The sequence below is a fragment of the Psilocybe cubensis genome, chromosome 8 (assembly GCF_017499595.1).
Source record: "Psilocybe cubensis strain MGC-MH-2018 chromosome 8, whole genome shotgun sequence".
NCBI classification, from domain to species: domain Eukaryota; kingdom Fungi; phylum Basidiomycota; class Agaricomycetes; order Agaricales; family Agrocybaceae; genus Psilocybe; species Psilocybe cubensis.
The window spans coordinates 2,392,461-2,414,296 of NC_063006.1; the positions used below are offsets into that span (position 1 = coordinate 2,392,461).

At 44.4% G+C, this 21,836-nt stretch overlaps 5 protein-coding genes and 1 non-coding gene across 6 annotated transcripts; 4 read left to right on the forward strand and 2 right to left on the reverse strand.

Annotated features, from left to right (window-relative positions):
* Positions 1 to 4,441: 4,441 nt before the first annotated feature.
* On the forward strand, positions 4,442 to 6,072 carry JR316_0009266 ([Pyruvate dehydrogenase (acetyl-transferring)] kinase, mitochondrial; the record flags this gene model as incomplete). Its single annotated transcript, XM_047894971.1, has 7 exons — positions 4,442 to 4,517; positions 4,567 to 4,644; positions 4,696 to 4,811; positions 4,864 to 5,069; positions 5,128 to 5,366; positions 5,416 to 5,477; positions 5,530 to 6,072. 7 exons carry the CDS (start codon positions 4,442 to 4,444, stop codon positions 6,070 to 6,072), a joined length of 1,320 nt encoding a protein of 439 aa, XP_047746430.1.
* A 3,302-nt stretch (positions 6,073 to 9,374) lies between these two features.
* Positions 9,375 to 9,785, reverse strand: JR316_0009267 (uncharacterized protein; the record flags this gene model as incomplete). Its single annotated transcript, XM_047894972.1, has 2 exons — positions 9,375 to 9,500; positions 9,669 to 9,785. 2 exons carry the CDS (start codon positions 9,783 to 9,785, stop codon positions 9,375 to 9,377), a joined length of 243 nt encoding a protein of 80 aa, XP_047746431.1.
* A 1,585-nt stretch (positions 9,786 to 11,370) lies between these two features.
* On the reverse strand, positions 11,371 to 14,039 carry JR316_0009268 (Mitogen-activated protein kinase 2; the record flags this gene model as incomplete). Its single annotated transcript, XM_047894973.1, has 9 exons — positions 11,371 to 11,441; positions 11,737 to 11,836; positions 12,588 to 12,674; positions 12,821 to 12,978; positions 13,137 to 13,261; positions 13,314 to 13,402; positions 13,460 to 13,555; positions 13,616 to 13,892; positions 13,945 to 14,039. The coding sequence occupies 9 exons, from the start codon at positions 14,037 to 14,039 to the stop codon at positions 11,371 to 11,373; spliced, it is 1,098 nt and encodes a 365-aa protein (XP_047746432.1).
* Positions 14,040 to 14,130: 91 nt separating this feature from the next.
* On the forward strand, positions 14,131 to 15,038 carry JR316_0009269 (uncharacterized protein; the record flags this gene model as incomplete). The annotated part of the gene is made up of 2 exons (XM_047894974.1): positions 14,131 to 14,191; positions 14,236 to 15,038. The coding sequence occupies 2 exons, from the start codon at positions 14,131 to 14,133 to the stop codon at positions 15,036 to 15,038; spliced, it is 864 nt and encodes a 287-aa protein (XP_047746433.1).
* Positions 15,039 to 16,177: 1,139 nt separating this feature from the next.
* On the forward strand, positions 16,178 to 16,260 carry JR316_0009270. Its single transcript has one exon. It is a non-coding gene; the product is annotated as a tRNA-Gln (tRNA).
* A 4,850-nt stretch (positions 16,261 to 21,110) lies between these two features.
* On the forward strand, positions 21,111 to 21,443 carry JR316_0009271 (Retrotransposon-derived protein PEG10; the record flags this gene model as incomplete). Its single annotated transcript, XM_047894975.1, has 1 exon — positions 21,111 to 21,443. The coding sequence occupies one exon, from the start codon at positions 21,111 to 21,113 to the stop codon at positions 21,441 to 21,443; it is 333 nt and encodes a 110-aa protein (XP_047746434.1).
* Between the last annotated feature and the right edge of the window lie 393 nt (positions 21,444 to 21,836).

A 21,836-nucleotide genomic window follows, 5' to 3' on the forward strand; every position in this document is an offset into this window, starting at 1 on the left:
TGTTTGGGTCAACTGTGGGATTTTGTAACTTTTGCTAACTTGCTGGTTTTTAGAACATTTTTTTGTGTGATTTTGGTCAATATGCTCGTTGGACGGTCCAACTCCGTTCAACATCACTAAAATCCCTTTGCTGGCGGAGCCTCACTCGAGGTTCTCCTGCCAGTCGATCAGAATTAAGGTGAGCGTAATGATCGAATAATATCGTTTACAATGCTGACTCGGGATATACTCAGAAAATATGCATCATGCTTCGATGATAATGTTATATACCAATGTACGCCCACATTCATCTTCATTATATTTATTTCCGAAACTGACTCGTAACTGATAGCTATATGATATGCATAACCATTGCAATGCTCAATGATCGAGCTGCTACCCACATCCCCTTCCCTCTACCATTCCCCAGCAAGGACTTGCCACGGGTAGCGTGAGTCCAAACTGGCAAGGGAGCTCGGATGGTAACGGCCAGCCTTTCAAGGCAGGCACTGTCGTTCGCTCAATCGAGTGAAGACAAAGGAATCTCGCTTGAGATTCACCCTATCGCTTCCTGTTAATCGGGAAGCGATAACGACCTCTTCAGATTTCGCTCGAGAGCATGGTTTGAAGAGGGATTTTTTTTCCAAAGAGGGGGTGGCAGGACACTTGTTCGCGCCATCCCTGTGCAGCCTTGCCGTGGCCTCTTTGGCTGAGGTTGTACTCTTCGGTATGACTGACCAATAGCACATTAATAAATAAGAACCTCCTGTTTGCTTCCTCTTCAATTCACCGCTTACCTGACCACACTCCTTGTATGTTTGATTGATAGCTTGTTGTATCTTCTATACTTCAAGATCTGTGGTTGGGTTGTTTGTTGCATTTAAGCTTGTATCTCCGGTCAAGTCTGGCTCAGTGTAATACATGCGAGCAATCTGCCCCTTAATCGCTTTGATTTGAATGCAAATGCTACTTCGTTGAATTCGCGTGTATAATTAGACGCCCTTTGATGAATAACAGCGAGGTATGAAAAGACAAGGATTCCGAGACCATGTGCAAACTATAGAAATAGAGCGTCTAAGAAGATACGTCAGATTTATTGTATGGTGTACGTCGGGAGAAGAAGTGTCCGTAGTTTCAATGTCTTCAGAAACTTCACAACACCTGTCAAAGCAGCTGATCTCCCCTGCATTATACAATGTAGTCCCTGCTTCAGTAATGTCGGCGTTTAAATCTGTCAGTCTGTGGTATGTTTGGAAAGAGGGAATGGCCTTCTTTTTAGAAGTTACTAATTCATTAGTTAAATTGTTTAATAACAGACAAACCCTTGATTTCACGGACTTGGAAATTCGCCTAGACTAACACCGTTATTTATACACAACATTCTAAGATTTCCCGTATAAATAAATGCTTTAGCTGAGTGTATAAATTCATAACCACCATCGAACATTTTGTCAGAACCCAAAGATCAACCACCTTTCCAAGATGAAGGCCCTCTCCAGTTTCTGCCCTCTGTTTTTCGCGGTCGCCTCGTCAGTAATTCTTTCTCAGAGCTGTGATCCTATTGTATCTCGTGTACGTTGTTTTCCCAGAGCTCCAAGTCAAATATACTTTTGTTCATTGTATTTATTATCCAACTTGTCGATGGTATCGTTTTTGGTCACTGACAGTCCCCGGCCGACGAGGTATCCGTTATATTCTACAACGCGCCCAACCTCACCGGTTCCACCTTTGCTCCTGACAATATCATCCCGGGAGACTGTACCACGTTACCCTGTCGCTGGGTTGGTCGAGCAGAAAGTCTGGTCATTGGCCCGGGATACACATGCACCTTTTTTGTGTTAGTCTTCACCTCTATCCTCTATACGAGATCCATTTTTGAAATATCGATATTTACCGTGCCCGTGTTCTAACCGTACAGTATCGCTGGATGTGCGGGCTACGGAACCCAGTATAACGGGACAGTGTATCAGCTTCCCGCGAACAGCAATCCACCGCTGAACGACAACATTGAATCGTTTTCGTGCAATAAAGAAGTTAATATGTGAAGTGTGTGGGATGTGGAGAATCCTTGGTGTTTTATCGTCGGAGTAGGGAGTCGCTGATAGACTATGCTGTATGTCAGGAATGGCGTCTCCTCTCTTGTTGACAGTTGTCGTTAGCATATGGATTTGAATGTGAAAGATGTATTGAGACTCGGGAGAATCCACTGAAAATCGGGAGAAGATGATGATCGCCCATCGGTCGCTGATGTTCATAAAGTGGCGGCGTATCTGTGTGCTAAATATGTTACCCACCCCGTTGCATTCGGCTATGTACACCTGAAGATTGTGGCTTTCTTTGCATGAAACCCATTCATCGCCATGTATATTCCAACATTGACGATAGATACCTCGCATTGATTCGTCTGTCTTCACTTTTAGTACTCCATTGGTACACCTGATGGGCTCATTGGCGCCGGTTGAACGTCCGTACCTGCTGACGTCGTTGAAAATGGCTCTGTCAATCATCTGAATCATGTTGGGACGCCAGAATGACCATGATTTTTTCACATTTACAACCCAAATGCAACCCCCACTTTCCGATAGAAAGCTTCTGAATTTATATGGGTTTTAGGGTGTAAGAAAAATTGAATGAAGTCACTGTCACCGCGAAGGCTTGAGTAGGATAGTCTTGACGGGGTTTTGACGCCTAGGAGGGCATAAATGAATCATTGAAGTCGTGAGTTTGATTCGTTTGTAAGGGGAACCAAGGCTGCCCGCCCACGCAGGCACGTCACCACACCTTTGAATACCTGGTGCTATCCTCGTCCCTTTTCTCCTAGATGGAGCGATGGGGGGTATAGATGTATGAGAGCTTATATGGCTGATTCCATTCAAGAACATAGACTGCAGGGTGGTCGACCTTCGATGTGGGCTCAGGGTGTTCATGGGTAAAAACATTCGCGCAGTTGAGCAGAACGCCCTCCCCAAATTGAAGTTATTTTCTGGTGGCATGCAATAGGCAATTAAAGTCGGTTTAATTTGTCCTATTACTTGAAGCTGAATTCAATGGAATAATTAGTGCTTAAACATATAAGAATCGGGCGCCCACAGGTAGGGAAGTTTCTGTCACCAGCCAAGTTTGAAAGTCAAAAATCGTCACTGTGTTTGTTTCGAGTTCGATCGTTCCGATTCATTGATACACTCAGTCGAAACATGGTATGCAAAGGTCTTATCTTGAAATTGCCTACTCATCCTGTACTCAGACATGTCGGATGTGAGGCCCGAGGAGGATGTGAATGTGATCAACAGTTACGCATGGTATCGAGTCGTGAGCTAAATTTCTCTAGCCATGGAGCTGCAAATGGATCCGTGAGGCATTCCAGAGGGAGAGTTGATACTGTTAGGTGCAACGAGAGCTTGTACACACCACAAATGCCTATGTCTAATACGCTTCATGTCCTGCGCAATGCCGATCTCGCTATTATGTCAGTAATTATGCTGACCCGGAGGTTCGGCTCGATGATGGCTGACCATGAAACCTGAAAGTACTAAAGCACAGCGAAGGATATCTATAAACTTCGAAGTAAATAAAAAATTGGCGCACTGGTTCACAGATTGGAGATGCTGGGAAATAGGTGAAGTGCGGGAACTGCTGACTGGTCCGTCGTGGGTGATTATTAAAATATAAAGCCGTGAATAGATCAACGGAGCCGCAACAAGCGTTCATCTCATTTGATAGACAATTTCTGACCTTCGTGACGTATATTAATCATCGAGCCACGACATCAGAAAAGATATTCGATATGTTCGGGCCGTAGGCGGTTGGGTCTTTGTGATCTGCAGAAACGAGGCGAGTGTTATATAGTACGCTGATGAGTCCGGATCATGGTTGACCCCGTATAACACAAACACAAGCTCTTCACGACCTACAAGGGCCGTAAGGGGCCGTACCATCTATTGTCATGCGCATCGCGGAACTTGTGATTTAGGAGATCAGTATCCCCGAAATGGACTGTGTGGTTGCCTATGGCTGCAACTCTGATTATCGATGAAAATGGGGCGATAGAAGGTCTGAATGTAGAAAGGCTACTCGACATCTTCACCGAGTGGTTGTAGGATTGGTTTAGTTTAGCGTAAAGAGACCTCAGAAGACAAGACGGGTTCAAGGTAAGCGCGGGCCAAGAGATACAGCGCGAATGCTCCCGCATGAAGAAGTTGGGGTAAATGCGGGGAAGCACATAATCCAGCTCTCCTCTAGGCGCTGCCCAGATGACTCACCAGCGCTCTCCATTAAACTCGCGGACACCCATAAGTAAACGGCCGGAATATGGTACAAAGTTATCGCAGCTCGAGTCGATGATTGGCCTGGGCGGAGTTCGGACTTATCCGGGGGGCATGTGATAAGCGGATTGCAGCTTCGGCCTACCGGTATAAGTTGAGCTTGCAGCGGACGACGACGCCAACGTTGACCTCTTTCCACAATGTCTGCAGGATTCAGAATAACGCCTGCGATATGGGACAAGATACACCATTTTGCTTCGTTTCCACAGACGGGAGGTTCGTCTCAAGCTTGGTCTTTGTCTGATGCCGTCTGACAGTGCGCTAGTCTCTCTCCAGCAGATGGTCTTGTTCGGTCAGAATCCCAGCCAGGGCACCCTGCTCAAGGCTAGCCAGTTCCTAGCAGGTGCGTCGGGCTTCTGAATATCGACAGCACATCTCACACCGCTTCACGTAGAGGAGCTACCCGTGCGCCTAGCCCACCGCGTCAAAGAACTCGACGAGCTACCGCACAACCTCAGCGCGATGCCGTCCATCAAGAAAGTCAAAAACTGGTACGCCCAGTCGTTCGAGGCGAGTCACATACCTTGTGCGACCAACCCTGTTCTGACTCCACCTCCCGCAGGAACTCATCACTTTCCCCCCCATCGTGCTTCCGCCGAGCATCCGCCAGGCGTTGATGATAACCAGACCGGACGAAATCCATCTCCCTGAATCCAAACCCAATCTCTTCAACGACCCTTATTCAAATCCGTACCAGTCCCATGTGAACGGGAACGGCAACGGGAATGGCTTTAACAAGCTCAAACTCCGGGTACCCATGGAACGAAGGTCCGCACGATTGCCCTTTTTCTCACATCGAATGTCAACCAACCCATTGCATTTCCAGATATTACGCGAATACTAACAACATTACCTGGCCGCCCGAGGTCCAGGATTACAACAAGCGGTTTACCAAGCTGCTCGAGCACATCAAGAGCCGCCACGATCCAACAGTCACCACCGTCGCCCAGGGTGTTTTGGAGTGGAAGCGGAGTCAGAATGCGCGCCATATTGGGCTCGACATGCAGGCCTGGCTCGATCGCTTCTACCTCTCGCGTATAGGCATCCGATTTCTCATTGGACAGCGTGCGTCACTATTTCTGTCTTTGCGTCATTATGCTCATTAGTGTTAAAGATGTGGCGTTGAATACACAGCAGGCACATGCGGACTATGTTGGAATCATCTGTACAAAAGCTGTTCGTCCTCTTTCCCATTCTGCGGAAATACGCACGCTAAGCACTTCCATAGAACGTGCACGATATCGTGCAAGAAGCCATCGAAAACGCGCGTTTCGTGTGCGAAGAACACTACGCCATGTTCAAAGGGCCGCCTGTGCAGCTCATCTGTCCCAAAGACCTCACTTTCCCTTACGTTCCCGGCCATCTCTCACACATCTGCTTCGAGCTGCTTAAAAACTCACTGCGTGCGGTTGTCGAACGATATGGCGTCGACCAGGAAGACAACTTTCCCCCGATCAAGGTCGTCGTCGTTGAGGGTAAGGAGGACATCACGATCAAAATTTCCGATGAGGGAGGAGGCATCCCACGCAGTGCCATTCCTCTCATCTGGACGTACATGTATACCACTATGGATAGCCAGGGAATTGACGGCGATTTCCAGACAAACGATTTTAAGGCTCCGATGGCTGGGTTTGGGTATGGGCTACCACTGTCAAGACTGTACGCGCGTTACTTTGGGGGCGATCTACGCCTGATATCCATGGACGGTTTTGGAACGGACGTGTATATCCATCTGAACAGGCTGTCGAGTAGTCGCGAACCCCTGCCATAGTTGTTTGCGCTGTTGGCTCTCTGTTAGTCTGTCGGTCGTGCTAAACGGATCGGAATGGAATGGTAGAGGAAGCTTTTTCGTGTATGATACCTCATTTTTTTTTATTTTGTTTTGCATTGGAGGGCTGGGTTTCAGTGGCAGGCAGGCGGATGCGGATGCATCTCGCCACATAATGCCTGAGCTTTCTGTTTCACGGCCTCCGCTTCATTCCCCTCCCCCTTTTGCAGCCTTGCCCCCTCGTCGCGCCTTTCCTTCGTTCCGTCGTTCTATCGACACATGTATGTTGTGTAATGTGTATTATTATTAATGGCGAATACCGTTGTATTATATACAAGTATATCAAGTAGAATGAATGAACAATCGTACATTCGTAGAACTGGAATTAAATACTATTAAATTAGAGCGACCTTGCCTGGTATAGATGTATCTCATTCGTTCAATTTTTGGTTTGTACGAACCCACGCGCTTTTGAGTTGTAATTAATTTGGGGTGGAGGTAACCCAAACACGAAGAGGTCGTTTGTCGCTCTCCATGAAGCAATTGGGTTGAGCTACTTTACCGTGACTAGTTCACTTGCCAGCTCAAACTACATTACACTGAACGTTTGTGCTCACTGCTAGGGATGGTCAGATAGAGGGAATGATAGTAGCACTGCACTCGGAGGTTGTGTGCTGTCCCATAACAAGTCAGTTTCAAAAGGAATAAATCATTAAGGGAAAGCGACGTACGTTAGTATAACGCCTCATTGTCAAAGCGTGATCGCAGAGTTTTCTGTCTATACCGAAAATCAGTACTGTAATTGTAGGCAAAAGTATGACATGTTGCTCACATGGATCATACTCGACCGACTGGAGCGAGAGAGCTCCACCAGCCAAATGGATGTGGATCACAAACTTCATGGATGGCGTAAGTTATTCACACAAGGAATCTAATAACCAAAGAGGAGTCAGATGCAAACTCGAATGCAACAAAATGGCCAAAGCACAAACCTTGAAGCAGACAAGTTACAATAAGCTATCCATCAAGTACGCAAGAAAAGGGGTCGGATAAGCTGAGGATAGCGAATAGAAAATGATCGCAGAAACTCACCAAATGGATCGAAGAGAAAGCAACCAGGAGGATTTTTCATTATTAATGTGCTATTGGTCAGTCATACCCAAGAGTACAACCTCAGCCAAAGAGGCCACGGCAAGGCTGCACAAGGATGGCGCGAACGAGTGTCGTGCCACCCCCTCTTTGGAAAAAAAATCCCTCTTCAAACCATGCTCTCGAGCGAAATCTGATGAGGTCGTTATCGCTTCCCAATTAACAGGAAGCGATAGGGTGAATCTCAAGCGACATTCCTTTGTCGTCACTCGATTGAGCGAACGACAGTGCCTGCCTTGAAAGGCTGGCCATTACCATCCGAGCTCCCTTGCCAGCTTGAACCTACGCTACCCTGCAGGTTCTCGCTGGGGGATGGTAGGGAAAGAGGATGGGTAGCAACTCGATCATTGAGTGTTGCAATGGTCAAGCATAACATATAGCTATCAATTACTAGTTAGTTTCGGAAACCAATGGAATGAAGAGAAATATATGCATACATAGTATATAACCATATCATCGAAGCATGTTGCATATGTCTGATTGTATCCCGAATCAGTATTATAGACGATATTATTCGATCGTTACACTCACCTAAATTCTGATCGACTGGCAGAAGGACCTCGAGTGAGGCTCCGCCAGCCAAAGGGTTTTAGTGTTGTTGAACGGAGTTGCGTTCAACGAGCATATTGACAAAAATCACACAAAGAAATGATCTAAAACCAGCAAGTCAGCAAAAGTTACAAAATCCCACAGATGACCCAAACATGCCTCCTTGAAGCACACAAAATATAGTAATCTACAACAGAGAAAATGCTGGTCAAAACTAATGGAGAAAAAAATTGGATTCAAGATAGTAAACTCACAAGGTGTGGTGAATACCGCAAGATTTTTAATGTGCTATTGGTCAGTTATACCTATGGGTACAACCTAAGCCAAAGAGGCCACGACAAGGCTGCACAAGGATGGCGCGGACAAGTGTCGTGCCATCCCCTCTTTGGAAAAAAAATCCCTCTTCAAACCATGCTCTCGAGCGAAATCTGAAGAGGTCGTTATCGCTTCCTGTTAATCGGGAAACGATAGGTTGAGTCTCGCGAGAGGCTCCTTTGTCGCCCCTCGATTGAGCGAGCGACAGTGCCTGCCACGAAAGGCTGGCCTTTACCATCCGAGCTCCCTTGCCGGTTCAGACCTGCGCTACCCTGCAGGTCCTTCCCGGGGGATGGTAGGGGAAAAGGGGATGTGGGTAGCTGTGTGGAGAATGAACTAAACTCATAGCATATCTAAATCATATCGAGTCAGCTTGGAATGAACACATACAAATGAAAAAGAGCATACTTTGGCATAAGATTTCATCGTCGAAACATAGTAACCTGAACCTAAGACACATTAGTATCTGGGACGATAACCAACAAGATTGTTGCTCACTGGTTTGTAATAGACTGACTGGGGCGATTGGATACAATCAATGGACTTGAGATAGAAAAAACTCACAAAGTGTGGGGAATACCGGTGAATTTTTAATGTGCTATTGGTCGGTTATGCCCGTGGGCACAACCTAAGCCAAAGAGGCCACGACAAGGCTGCACAAGGATGGCGCGAACGAGTGTCATGCCATCCCCTCTTTGGAAAAAAAATCCCTCTTCAAACCATGCTCTCGTTTGAGCGAAATCTGAAGAGGTTGTTATCGCTTCCCGATTAACAGGAAGCGATAGATTGAGTCTCGTGAGAGACTCCTTTGTCGCCACTCGATTGAGCGAGCGACAGTGCCTGCCTCGAAAGGCTGGCCTTTACCACCCGAGCTCCCTTGCCGGTTCAGACCTGCACTACCCTGCAGGTCCTCGCCGGGGGATGGTAGGAATAACGGGGATGTGGGTAGCGGCCCAATTATTGAGCGTTGCAATAGTTATGCATAACATATAGCTAATAATCACCAGTCAGTGTCGGCAACAAATATAATGAAGATGAATGTGGGCATACAAGAGTATATAATCTTATCATCGAAGCATGTTGCATATTTCTGGTTGTATGGAAATGGGATGTGGGTAGCGTTGTGGTGGGTGACCGAAATTTATAACATAACTCTAAATCATATCAGGTCAGACCGAATGAAAGCGTACGTGCGAGAAAAAGAACATACCTTATTTTAAAGTCTTATCGTCGAGGCATAGTGGTCTGAATGCATCACCAGTTAGTGTCCTGGACGATAACTAACAAGAGCATTACTCACCTGAATTGTCATGCGCGGGCTGGGGTAATTGGGCCCGCCCGCCGTTGATGAAACGATCCCCTTGACGGCGTTTGGCCGTAGAATGAGGATCGCGTTGGTAAGTGATGTGATTCGTTAGCTAGAATTTGAGAAAAAACAACGCGTTAGACGAGAACGAACGTACATGTATGCACTAACGAACCTTTAACTATCAGATGTGCATTTATCAAGGAACCGCAGCCTGAATACGCGTTGAAGAGAGATTAGTAAACGCTCGAATGAACTGACTGACGACAAAGCCACTCACATTTTCGGGGGCTGACCGGCGGGCATCGTAGAACGCCTCGCCGGTCATGGACCTCGTCGACGGCTTATGCCATCGAACGAGCTTTGCCAATGGGGGTGCAGCGTGTGCACGCCCCATGACAGCGCCTCAATGTCGCCACAGGCACGACAGAGGCCTTTATCGTCCGCTGTGCCGCCCGTTTAGCTGGCGCGCGGACGATAGTGGTGATGGAGTCCCCGTATAGACCTGTGGTGCAGATTGTCAGTAAAAGTATATATGCGTTAGAATGTGGCATACCTTTGGCGACGTCGCCACCGAGTGGTCAGCCACCCAGTGGCATATCGCTGTCGTTGTGGTGAATATTGAAGACGCGTCTCAAGCCCATATAGGGCTGCAGAGACTCGATGCAGTCTTCACCGCAGACGAGATGGGGGAGCTTGTGGAGGGGAGTGCACACCCAAGCCAATCTTTATACGGTGGAGGTGCAGGTCAAAAGGCAGTGGCGTCCTTCCCAAGTTCTGTCAGTACACACAATCGGCAGACACGGCACAGAATTTATTTTTGACATCTCACCATATGGCCGCTACCCCGTCCTTCACTTATTTTCCTTTTCTGGATTTTCTACACTGACCAGCGACCACGTTCGAGGCACTCGTCAGAGGGCTGTGGATTCCCGAGGCTTCTGCGGATCGATAATCAATCAGAAAGAAGTCAGAAACATCCATTCCCTTTGTCTTTCTCATCGATTAAAGTGAAAAGGGGTTAGATGGTGCTCACGGGAGGTTGATAGGGTCTCGATGTCGATGCTCGGCGGCACACAAAGGCGGATTTAGAATGCCTTTCCAAAAAAAAAAAATGATGATTTCTCTGAGGGTCTTAGCACCGTTGTGGAAGTAGTGCTTCCCTTTAAGTATACATTGACGAGGTGTTTGGATTTCTTGAAAAAGAGTGACCACTCCAAGGGTCGTAGCCCCTCCGTACCAACGACCTGGGTGCTCCATTGATTTTTTTACCCTGAACAATTTACAATCAAGACACGATTCCATACGACGTCCGGCGGTCGGCGACAGTGGGAACGGAATCAGGATGACGACCTATAAACTTGTAGATCAACCAAAATCAAAATGACCAACAAAAAAGGTATTATAAAATATACAAAAAAGCAACAACAATGACCGCCAAAAGACAAGACACATAAACGCAGATAGGTATTAAGATATTAACTAGTAGGAAAAAAGAAAATCAAACAAACAAACAAGGAGGCAGGGAAATGGGGAAGGAGGTTACGATGATGATGGGAACAGGCAGAATGGCAGAAATTGGAACTAGAAGTGAGTTGGAGTCATGTGAAAAGAGAAAAAGAAAAGTACGTGGTATGCAAGCAAGCAAGCGTGAAAAGTCAGTGATTAGAATGAAGCAGGATATGGGATGGGAATGGGAGGGGAGAATACAGGAACGGGTGCACAAACAAGAATCAGTATGACAGAAGAAGGAAAAAAATTGAAAATGAAAACCACCAATGAAAAATTCAAAAAAAAGAGAAAACGCAACCCGAAAGGGTAGGTATTAATCGATACGCGGTATAATTCCTTTTCAACACCCCAGCACTTACGCCTTGCCTCACCTAGACGTCGGCCCCCTTTTACGAATCCGCCTTCTCCATTTGTGATTTGTTTTGCCCTTCTTCACCTTCAATGGGCTAACGCCACATACATACGCATCATCACGACGGGCTTGAAAGAGGCAACGGCGGTCTCGTATCATCCGTCCGCGTAATCTCTTCATATATCAACACTGTACGATTCACGATCCCAAACCAAAGCGCGATCACAATCGCCAAGCAATTCCAAAACCCACAAAAGCAAATATAAAGAAAAAAGATATTCGTCAGCGCACAGTTCAAAAAAAAAAGTCCAAAACGAAGCGGGCGAAAAGAGAGAAGAGCGATGGGGTTGGGCGTAAATTGGCCATGAGTTGGCGGGGATGAAATCCGCCTTGGAATGGAGTGCTGTGAAGCAGGGCAGGCGATGCGGGTCGTTGGAGGTGCAACCCCCCATAACCCAAACCAACAAGAAACGCGTAAACGCACCTTTCAACTGTTCCTTGGAAAGCGGCTCGCCGATATCAAAGTCGAAAAAGCTCGGGTCGAGCGGTTCGGCCGTGGGCTCGTCTTCGACGTCGTGGTAGGGCTAGAAAATAAGTTGTGGGGTGGGATGGAGGTGGATGGATAGAGGTGAGGAATAGTTAGCACCAGTTACCAATGGGAAAGCAGGTGAAGATGGGAAAAACAGAAGCGGTCAAGGATTTGTTGGATAGCGGGACAATCAAAAGAAAAAAGAAAATAAACCTGGATGTTCACCAAGTCAAGTCATCCAGACAACAGAGAGGCAGACAGCAATGATGTAGGACGAATGGGCACAAATCATTCCGTTCCGACAGCGTTCACTCGTCCAGTGAAAATTTTTACATTTCGTCCCGTCATCCGGAAGAGCTTGGATCAAAAGTACGCATAAAAGGAAAGCACGAAACGAAAAATAGAAAGGAAGAACGGGAAGGAAGAACACATGAATGAACAATGAACATAAAAGGAACAAGGTTCAAGCAAGTGTCGAAAAAATATGTACGAATGACGTATGAAGAAGAGCGGAGAAGGCGGAGAAGCGGAGAAGCGAGCAAGACAAAAAGAGACTAAACCGAATCCGCGCGCGCCATCCCCATCCCATCCATCTCATCGATGTGGGATTCCGATTATGATTGCGATAATCAGAAGCACGCAATTGTCTCGTCGTTCGCGGGTAGGAATGAAAGCGGTGAAAATGAAAAAAGTGAAAGGAGAAATAAACAGAACTGCGACGCGAGGAAACAAAGGGAAAGCAAAGAGTGAAACAATGGAATAAAGGGACAAAGAAAGTCGGGGAAGAAACAAAGCAAAGGACTCACCAGCAGATATGGGTGCTTGAGAGCCTCGGAGACATCGAGCCTCTTCTTGGGGCTGAACGCGAGGCATTTTTCCATGAGATCTATCGCCTGCATATCCAAATTGCACAGGAACATTCAACAGAAAGAAGGGGGGAAAGCGCAGTTAGCACAGACGCGCGCACAATGAAATTGATAACTCGAAACAAGAAGGCAAAGCAAAAACAAAGAAAAAGGCCAACCATCCTTCCACTCACCAACGGATTCGCACCGGGGAACATCTGGGCAAAGTTCTTCCTGCGGCGGAAGGGTAGGGCGCGGATGTACTCGCGCGAGCGCTCCGAGTTGATTGCGTAAAAGTCGTCGATGGTCGGTGTGCCGAGCGTTTCGAGGATGAGCGAGAGTTGGTGGTGGTCTGCATGCGTATAGGTGGGTGAAAATGCGCAGAAATGCATGGAAGGGTGGATATATGCACAAAAATGCATGGATGAGTGGATGTATGCGCAAAAATGCAAAGTGTACGGGTGTGTATCAGCTGCTGTTCAAGTGAGAGAGACAGATAGAGGGACGCACAGTCTCGTCCGGGAAACAGGGGGCGTCCGCTGAGCATCTCTGCGAGCACGCACCCAACGCTCCATATGTCAATTGCGCGGGTGTACTCTTTGAAAGTGAGCATGACCTCGGGGGCACGGTACCACCTTGAGAGCACCATCAGCAAAATCTCTTTCAACAACACGTATAAGTTATCACCTCGTCGCGACGTATTCCGTCATGAAAGTGCTGGTGTCATCTGCGTCAGGAGGTGGGCGCGCGGATCGCGCAAGACCGAAATCGCAGATCTAAAAAGGTGGATGTAAGTGTGTGCGTGTGTCTGGATGACAACATGTCTGGAGCACCTTGAGATCGCAGTTCGAGTTGAGGAGAAGATTGGAGGGCTTGAGATCGCGATGGAGGACATCCGCCGAGTGCAAGGCCTTGAGTGCCCGGAGGGTCTACGGATGCGATGAACGGGGGATGCATAAGTGCAAACGTCGCGGGGAAACTCACCTTACCTGATAAGTAAAGTACTGTATGTGGTCGTCGCTCAGCTCCTGGGTGCGGATGACGCGGTGGAGATCGGTCTCCATGAGCTCCTGGACGAGATAGACCTCTTTGAAGTCGTGGATGGAGGGCGATTTGAGGATGTCGAGGATGGCGATGATGTTCTCGTGGCGAAAGTGTCGAAGAAGCTTTATCTCGCGCAGGGTGCGGAGACAGAACATGGAATGGTCAAAGGGAGAGATGCGCTTGATGGCGACCTTGCGCTGGGTGGGGATGTGGACGGCGGAGCTGTGGGACTATGAGAGGGAGCGGCGGTGAGAGAAAAGGAGGAGAGGCGCACCAGACGATGCCATACGCGCCCTCGCCGATGACATGCAACGGCTGGTAGTTGGTCCCCGTGATAAAGTTGTCCAGTCGGTCGTCTGGAATGTCCATGGATTAGCACTGGAGGAAAGATGGGAAATCGGCCCAATGAATGAACAATAATCAACTCGGCATCTCCCGAGCCCCTATCACTCCTACCACCATGGCTCTCCTTTTTGTCATTGGCGAGACTGGTCCCAATGTCTCCGTCGACGAGTTCAACGGTGAGCAGGTTCTCTTTGGCTACGACTCAACTAACATAGGACAGACTGGTACGATAATGAGCACGCTCCCAAGCGTCTCACCGTCCCTGGCTTCGACACCGCGCGCCGCTACAAGGCCGTCGACGCACAGACTCCCACCTGGCTTGCCATCTACGACCTCGCGTCGCCCTCGGTCCCCTTTGACGCGCCGTACAAGTCTTTAGTGCCTTCTGACAAGGACAAGTCCATCATCCCGCGCCTCGAGTTCTTCACTCGCAGCGTCTGGGAACTCATCTCCGAGCAGCCGTCATCTGCACTCACGGCCGCCCCAGCGCACCTTCTCATCGTCACCTGTCTCGCAACTGGCCAAAAGGAATCCGACGAGCTCAACAAGTGGTACGAGACAGAACATATACCCGACATTCTAGCAGTCGGCTGTACCCGCGCCCGCCGCTACAAGCTCGTCGAGAGCGTCGATCTTACTAAAAAGACCAACCCTTCGCCAGACGAGGTCCACAATTACCTCGCAGTGTACGATTTTCCGAACGGGGACTACATTAACAACCCCGCGTTCGGCGCGAGTGTTCGTACGCCTTGGGCACTCAAGGCTCTCGCACCCCCCGTGCAGATGGCTCTACGCCGCTTCGAGCTCCATAAAGACATCCAGAACCCAGAAGGTGGGCATTTCGTTCTCACACGCGTGCAGCTCTTACCAATCGATTTTCTCAGCGTGAAAAAAGACTGTGTTCCAATGTATTACCAATGTATGCTGGAAAATAAAGCCCGACTTGCTTCTCACGAAAGCCTTCTCATGTGCTCAAGAAAGATAAAGAATGGATTCAAGATCAAAGGTACCGACGGCCTATAAAAAGATCGTCAGACCGAAAGCTTGTATACCCGACGCGTACAACACCATCGATAAGACGACCCAAAATGCATTGTTAAGGCGCATATAACCGCTCAAACTCGCACAGATAAGTATTTCCACTTCCCTTCCATCCTTCCCTCATCGACCCGCTCTCTTCTTCTCGTACGCCTGACGCACAACTGTTTTGATCTCTGCGTTTTCACAAGCCCGCGACCCGCGAATGCAGGGAAGGATGGCAATGGCAAGGTGATGGGCGCATCGATGCACCAGTTCGCGTTTCGTGTGACGAGGACGAGATCAAGTACGGGGTCAACTATTGGTCCGCAGAGATTGTGGACCATGCTGGTACTGCAGCCTATGCAGAATGTTTAAAATGTACGTCGGTCTAGTGCTCTGGTTGTGGTATGGCTATGGCTAGCACCCGATCTCGCTTTCGGACTCGGACTTCAACTCGGATGGTCATGCTTTTGCTTTCTATACTGCCCTGCCCTGCCTCCTGCTCTGTACCGCCCTGTATCCCACTGCATTCTATTCGGATCTGTCCTCCTCTTGATTCTCCCGGCCACTGAGCTGGACGACGTACACTTCACGAGACCGGCAGTACTTTGAACGGTTAAACTGCTGTTCGATCTCTCATGCTCGTGTCAATACGCGCTGATTAACTCTGTGTTTCTATTTTACCTACGTAAGGTGCGTCCGCCATTTTTCGTACCTATCCATCCGCCCGCTGGCTTGGCTCGTTATGACAATTCTAGTGAACTAAACTAAGTTTGTAATACTTGCTGTTATGTACGTTCAGGAATGCAAATTTGAGTGTGGATTTGTTTAACTCTTCGAGCAGGCAATCGAAATTGGGAATTAGTATTTAGTACGACTACATATGCGGCTCACTTGTCTTTCGTTTTGAGACGGCGTCGTGCCAGCGCCGCCGCGGCTTCTCCTAGAAATAAAAGTGAAAGGCCATATCAAACCATGTTCTAATTGTTATGCTTTCATAGATAACAACATTCGCTAGATTCATCATTCATAAGTCCAAAAAGAAGACTGCGCAAAATAGAGACTAGACCTGGGACCAGATGGCACAACCGCGCTTATATGCTGCTAGACCTCTTAAATGCTAGATTTTTGCTTACAGCATCGGCGCTATAGTGTAGTGGTTATCACTCAAGATTCTGATTTGATTAGAGTTCTTGTAACCCCGGTTCGAATCCGGGTAGTGCCTTTTTGTGATTAAATTTATTTCTTTAATTTTAATACTATTATTGACCAGATGTTTAGTTTAACCACTGATTCATTTTGATGGCTGATTATTAGTAATATTTTCAACTCCAAATGCACCACAATTTATTAATTGTATGTGAAATGCAATGTGCTAATATGCTATCTTTTCATTTGTTTTGACAAGCTTTATGACCTATTACTACATGCCATAGAGTTTGTTTTGCTCACCCACGTTTTGCTTCACTGATGGCCAATAGCTTGTGGAGGCTATGCTCCTCAACCTCCCTAGGGACTTTGCCCCTATACCCCATTAGCACTTTGTGCCTCTTTATTGATACACTATTTAAATGTATTTATTTTCAACTCCTTTGTATTTTCTATCATATACAACCTGTTAGGTAGAGGAAAAAATTCAGAACTAAATAGACCTACTCACCACTAAAAGAGATTTTAATCACTTACTCAAATAATCTACTTATGGATTTTATAGATATTTTTACCAAATCTATAAATCTATTACCCGTTGAAATAGTTGGAAATCATGTGTAGCATATTGGATAATCCATCAAGTTAAATCTTTCAGGAGGTATTCTGAGGCTTTTACGGACTTATATTTAATTATCATTCTTCTACTTGATTTGTGAGCTGTTGCAAAGTGCGGCAATACGAGGCTTTTACTCACTAGGTAGTGTAATTGTTAATCTAGAATCTTCTGATTTGTATATTGCATAAATCATTCTAGTGTCTTTACATCTAGCTAGCCATCTTAAATTTGAATTGATTGATATTATTCTTTCTTCTATGCATTTTGAACCAGTTGTAATGCCATTATGAAACCATACTCTGCCAGACCTATCAATGTATCGAGATATAAAATGATTTCCATTACCATATATAACTCCAGACAATGTAAGAACAGTTGTAATATTACCAATTTTAAACTTTAAATTTAGATCCAACTGAATATAAGGGTCTTCAATACTAAAAATTAGCAATGGTAGTACTTTGCTTAATAATAATGTTTGATTTAACCTGGTTGATATATTATTTACATAACATTCTGGACATTTTTTTCTATATTGAGAATTTATTCTCAAATTTTGCAAATCAGATAATGTTACAGAGTGAGGATAATTTGCACTTGTTATTAATGAAGTAATTAGATTCAAATTTAATTCTGGATTTCTTGCTTGATAATTACATATGTTACAACTTAAGTATATTTCACCAAATGATTCATTTCCTGTTAAAGAATCAATAATATTATTAATAAATGTATTATTATTTCTAGTTGGGAAAGAGGATCTATCACTTATAGCAAGAAATTGTCTTACATTATTTCTAGCCTCTTCAATTGAAATAGTATATTCAACTACTTGTTTAAATTCAACACATAACAAGGGCATAGCATCACTGTATAAATTAAGTATTTCATGCCAATAGGTAATATTTTCATTCTAAATATTGAAAATAATTGTAAAAATAGAATCATAAGAACAACTCCAGTTTTCATCATCCCATATCAGACTTATAGGCTCTTTTTCTAGTATAGAATTATTATTTATAGCTTTTTGTTTTTTAACAGTGTGTATTTCTTTAATATTACCATTATACGTTGAAATATTATCATCTTTAATATCTGCATATTTATTTTTTGTATGTTTGATTTTTTTTATTTATATTTATAACTTTTGAAACTGAAGTAAATTTATTTAAATTACTATTCCACATTGCATTATCCAATGGTGTTTTACTTTTTTCTTCACCAGGTATCTATTTTAAAACAGGATGTCATTCAATTTTTTCACATTTATCACCTATCCACAGTTAATAAGATCTTATTAATATGTTTCTAAAATCACCAACAATACTTGAAGGTAGCTTGTTTTCAAATTTTAATCTAGTAATTGTATTTAATATCTCAAATTCTCTAAATTCTTGTCTTAAATAACCGCTAATGCCTCTAGTAATTTTATCTGTATTAAAACCTTGTACTATAACTGTATTTTTAGCACTAGAACTTCTAGACAAGCATATATAATAAAAATAATATGTTTTGCAATGACTTAAATCTATAATATTAATAAGACATGTTTTACCTTGACTGGTATAATCAGTCATAGCAAAATTAGGTAAAATAACAACCTGCTGCCTCTGAATTTTAATTTCACTATCATCTGGAAGTTTGCAAATAATTGTTGTTTTACTTCTTGGTATAGGCACAATATTAGTAGGTAAATATGGAATATTAACTTCTTTTGGTGGATTTGTTAATTTAACAAATAATGTATTTAAACATTGCTTGCTATCGGGACCAATATAGCTATCCCATCCACAAATAGTTTCTTCTTGTCCCTTAGTTATACATAATTCAGTAGCATTATTATATCTTAGCATTACAGGCATACTGATATATAATGTTAGTTTTCCAGCTATGTATATGATTATTTGTACTAGGTACTGAATTCCATAGTGCTTTTTTTTCTATAATATGTAGTATATATGCTTTATTTTTCTTTTTAGGTTTTCTTCCATGTTCCTTTTTGCCTTCATTATCTTCTTCAGCATCTATAGTGTCTATAGAATAGAAGTTTTGTAATTCTTGACCAGTATCTTTTGCAAATTGACTACATCCTAACTCATTAATTCAATCCTTTTGTACATTCCAAGCAGTAATTATTGAAATATATTTAAAATAATAGTTGCCTAACCAACCCTAGCTGGGCCTGAATTTATCTGATCAAGAAGGCATTTATACAAGGGGTAGGGGGAGGGGTAGGGTGCACATTCTAGTTCAATAGGTTCTACTGCTCCAATTAAGCTGAAACTTGGCATGTACTCTGTCTAACATAAATAAAAAATAATAGCATAGTTAAAAGGGTGTATACCAACCCCTAGAGGGTGCTATTCAAGGTGCACTTTTTGACCAAAACATTATATGCTTAATTATACAATAATGGGTAAAAATATTGCAATTTTAATTTCAGATTCGGATTGAGACACTTTAAAACTATAGGTCTACCAAAATAAACTAAGGGAAATGGTCCAAAAATGCACCCAAAAGCACCCAATCTATTGCCAGCAATACACAAAAGTAGCATAGGATGAGTGTTATTTATAGAGCCAGCAGTTAAGAGAAGGGGCAGGAACAGAGCCCTGATGTAATGGCTGTCAGCCCTAATTCTAATATATTTAGTCCAAGTTCCTGGGCTAAAAATAGTGCTAGATTCTTGCCTAATCATAGATAAGATTAATTATACCAGTTAAATGAAATAAATTTATAATGAAAGCGCACCACAATGAAATCAATTAATGTTAATAAAAGCACACCACAATGAAATCAATTTTTAACAAAAGTGCACAGAAATGAATTTAATTAATATTAATGAAAGCACCACAATGAAATCAATTTTTAATGAAAGCACACAGAAATGAATTCAATTAATACTAATAAAAGCATACGACAATAAAATGAATAAATTCTAATGAAAGTGCACCACAATAAAATAAGTTAGTGATTTAATAAAATTGTCAGGGTTTCTCCAGTTTCCCCTCTTTATCTTCACAGAATTATCTTATCCTTTCATTATCTTATCAATTATCTGATTAGATAGTTTATTTCTTTCATCACAGCCTTTTTGCTCCACTTCTTTCTAGTAAATTCTATATGATTCCTAGTCTTACTCATCCTTTTTCTATATGATGTCACTTTTATTCTTTAACCTTCCTTTATGATGTAATGTAGGGAATATTCTAGAATAGCTGTAGAGTATAAATACTGGACTTGTAGGTAGCTGTAGCTTCAGCTTCAATCTCTTAGAATATCCACTATCATTGGTGTGATCTCTTAGAATCATTGAGTCTCTTTCACTCTCTTATTCTCTCTTTGCTCTCTTACTCTCCCTCTGCTCTCTCTCTCTCTCTCCCTTGCTTGATCTTTGTTGGTGGCCTTGTCACACTGATTATAGTGTTGCCCTGACAAAAGATTGAAGCTCTCTCAAGACAACTCCACCATCTCTCTTTCAACACCAAACTCTTCAACCTCTTCAACCTCTTCAACATTATCACCTCAACCTTTTTCCCCCACTTCCAACCCACCAACCTCTTCATCAACCTCTTCACCAATCTTCTTACCAACCTCTACATCTCCACCAATCTTCAACATCCTCCTCAAGACCTTTCCTCAAGACCTTTGGCTCATCATCTTTCCTACTCTCTGTTGTGTGCTGTGTGTGAACTTAGTAGATAGGGATACCAACTGTTGGGGCAGACACAGTCCTACTAGTGTTCTGTTTTTGGTGGTCTAGGAAATATCCAGTAACCATGTGATCCTAGGTTTAGAGCCCTGAGTGGTGTGACAACTGGGTATCCAGTAGATAGATATTTTTTTTAGAATACTTAGTATAGTTTCAAGGGCACTTTTAGTAGATAGCTTCTCCCACACACACATCAGAGAGCCTACCTACCCCTACCCATGGACATGGACCCCTCCCAATTGCCTCCCACCACTCCTTCTGTGGAAGAGCTCATGCATCAGGTCTAGCTCCTTACCCAAGAGTTGAATTTTCTTAGACAGCAGCAGCAGTCATCATCTACTCTACCACACCCTCAGCAACCAGTCAGTCAGTCACCATCATCACCACCACCACCACCTGCTGCTCTAGATATTCACTCTTTCCCTACCCCCCTGTTGCCCCTTCCTGTTCACACTCTGTCATTAAAGTCTCACCTCCAGATCCATTTGATGGTTCTATGGAGAAGGCAGAAAACTTCCTTAGTCAGCTCAAATTATATTTCTATGGGAAAGGGATTACGGATGACTTTCAGAAAGTTATTTGTGCTCTATCTCATATGAAAGGAGGTACTGCTGGGAAGTGGGCATATGAGAAGACTAAAGTAATAGACAATGCTCAGTCCCAAGAAGGTTTTTGGGCTGACTTTGTTTATGAATTTAGGGAAGTGTTTGCAGATCCAGACCCCTCCAACACAGCTAAGCATAAAATGCACATGCTCAAGCAAGGCAGACAGACTGCTGATGAGTATGTTGCTAGCTTTAGGGCTCTGATCTCAGATACTGGGTATAATGATGCTGCTTTGGTAGACCAATTCAAGGCTGGGCTCAATGAAAATCTCAGGAATGCAGTCTACTATGTTCCTGACATGCCCAAAACCTTGGATGGATAGATTAAATGGAGTACTAGGCTAGATAGGCAGTGGAGACAGAGTGAGGCCTTTACCAAGTCTCTTTCCTCCTCCTCATCTTCTCCCTTTCTTAAAGCCCCAACTCCCAAGGCTGTTCCTAAGCCTACTCCAAATCCTCCAGTCTTTTCCAACGGCAGCTCAAGGACCTTTGGTGCTCAGGCAAAGCAATCAGATGTAGTTCCCATGGAGGTTGACTCTGGATGGAAGTCAGTTAGGCCAATTGTTTGCTTCAAGTGCAGAAAGCCTGGTCATAAGGCTGTAAACTGCAGGTCATCAGTTAACATCAATGCTATGACCCATGAAGAACTGGCTGACTACTTTGGGAAATTAATCTTGGAAGGCAAGGAGCAGAAAGATGAGGAAAAGAAAATTTTT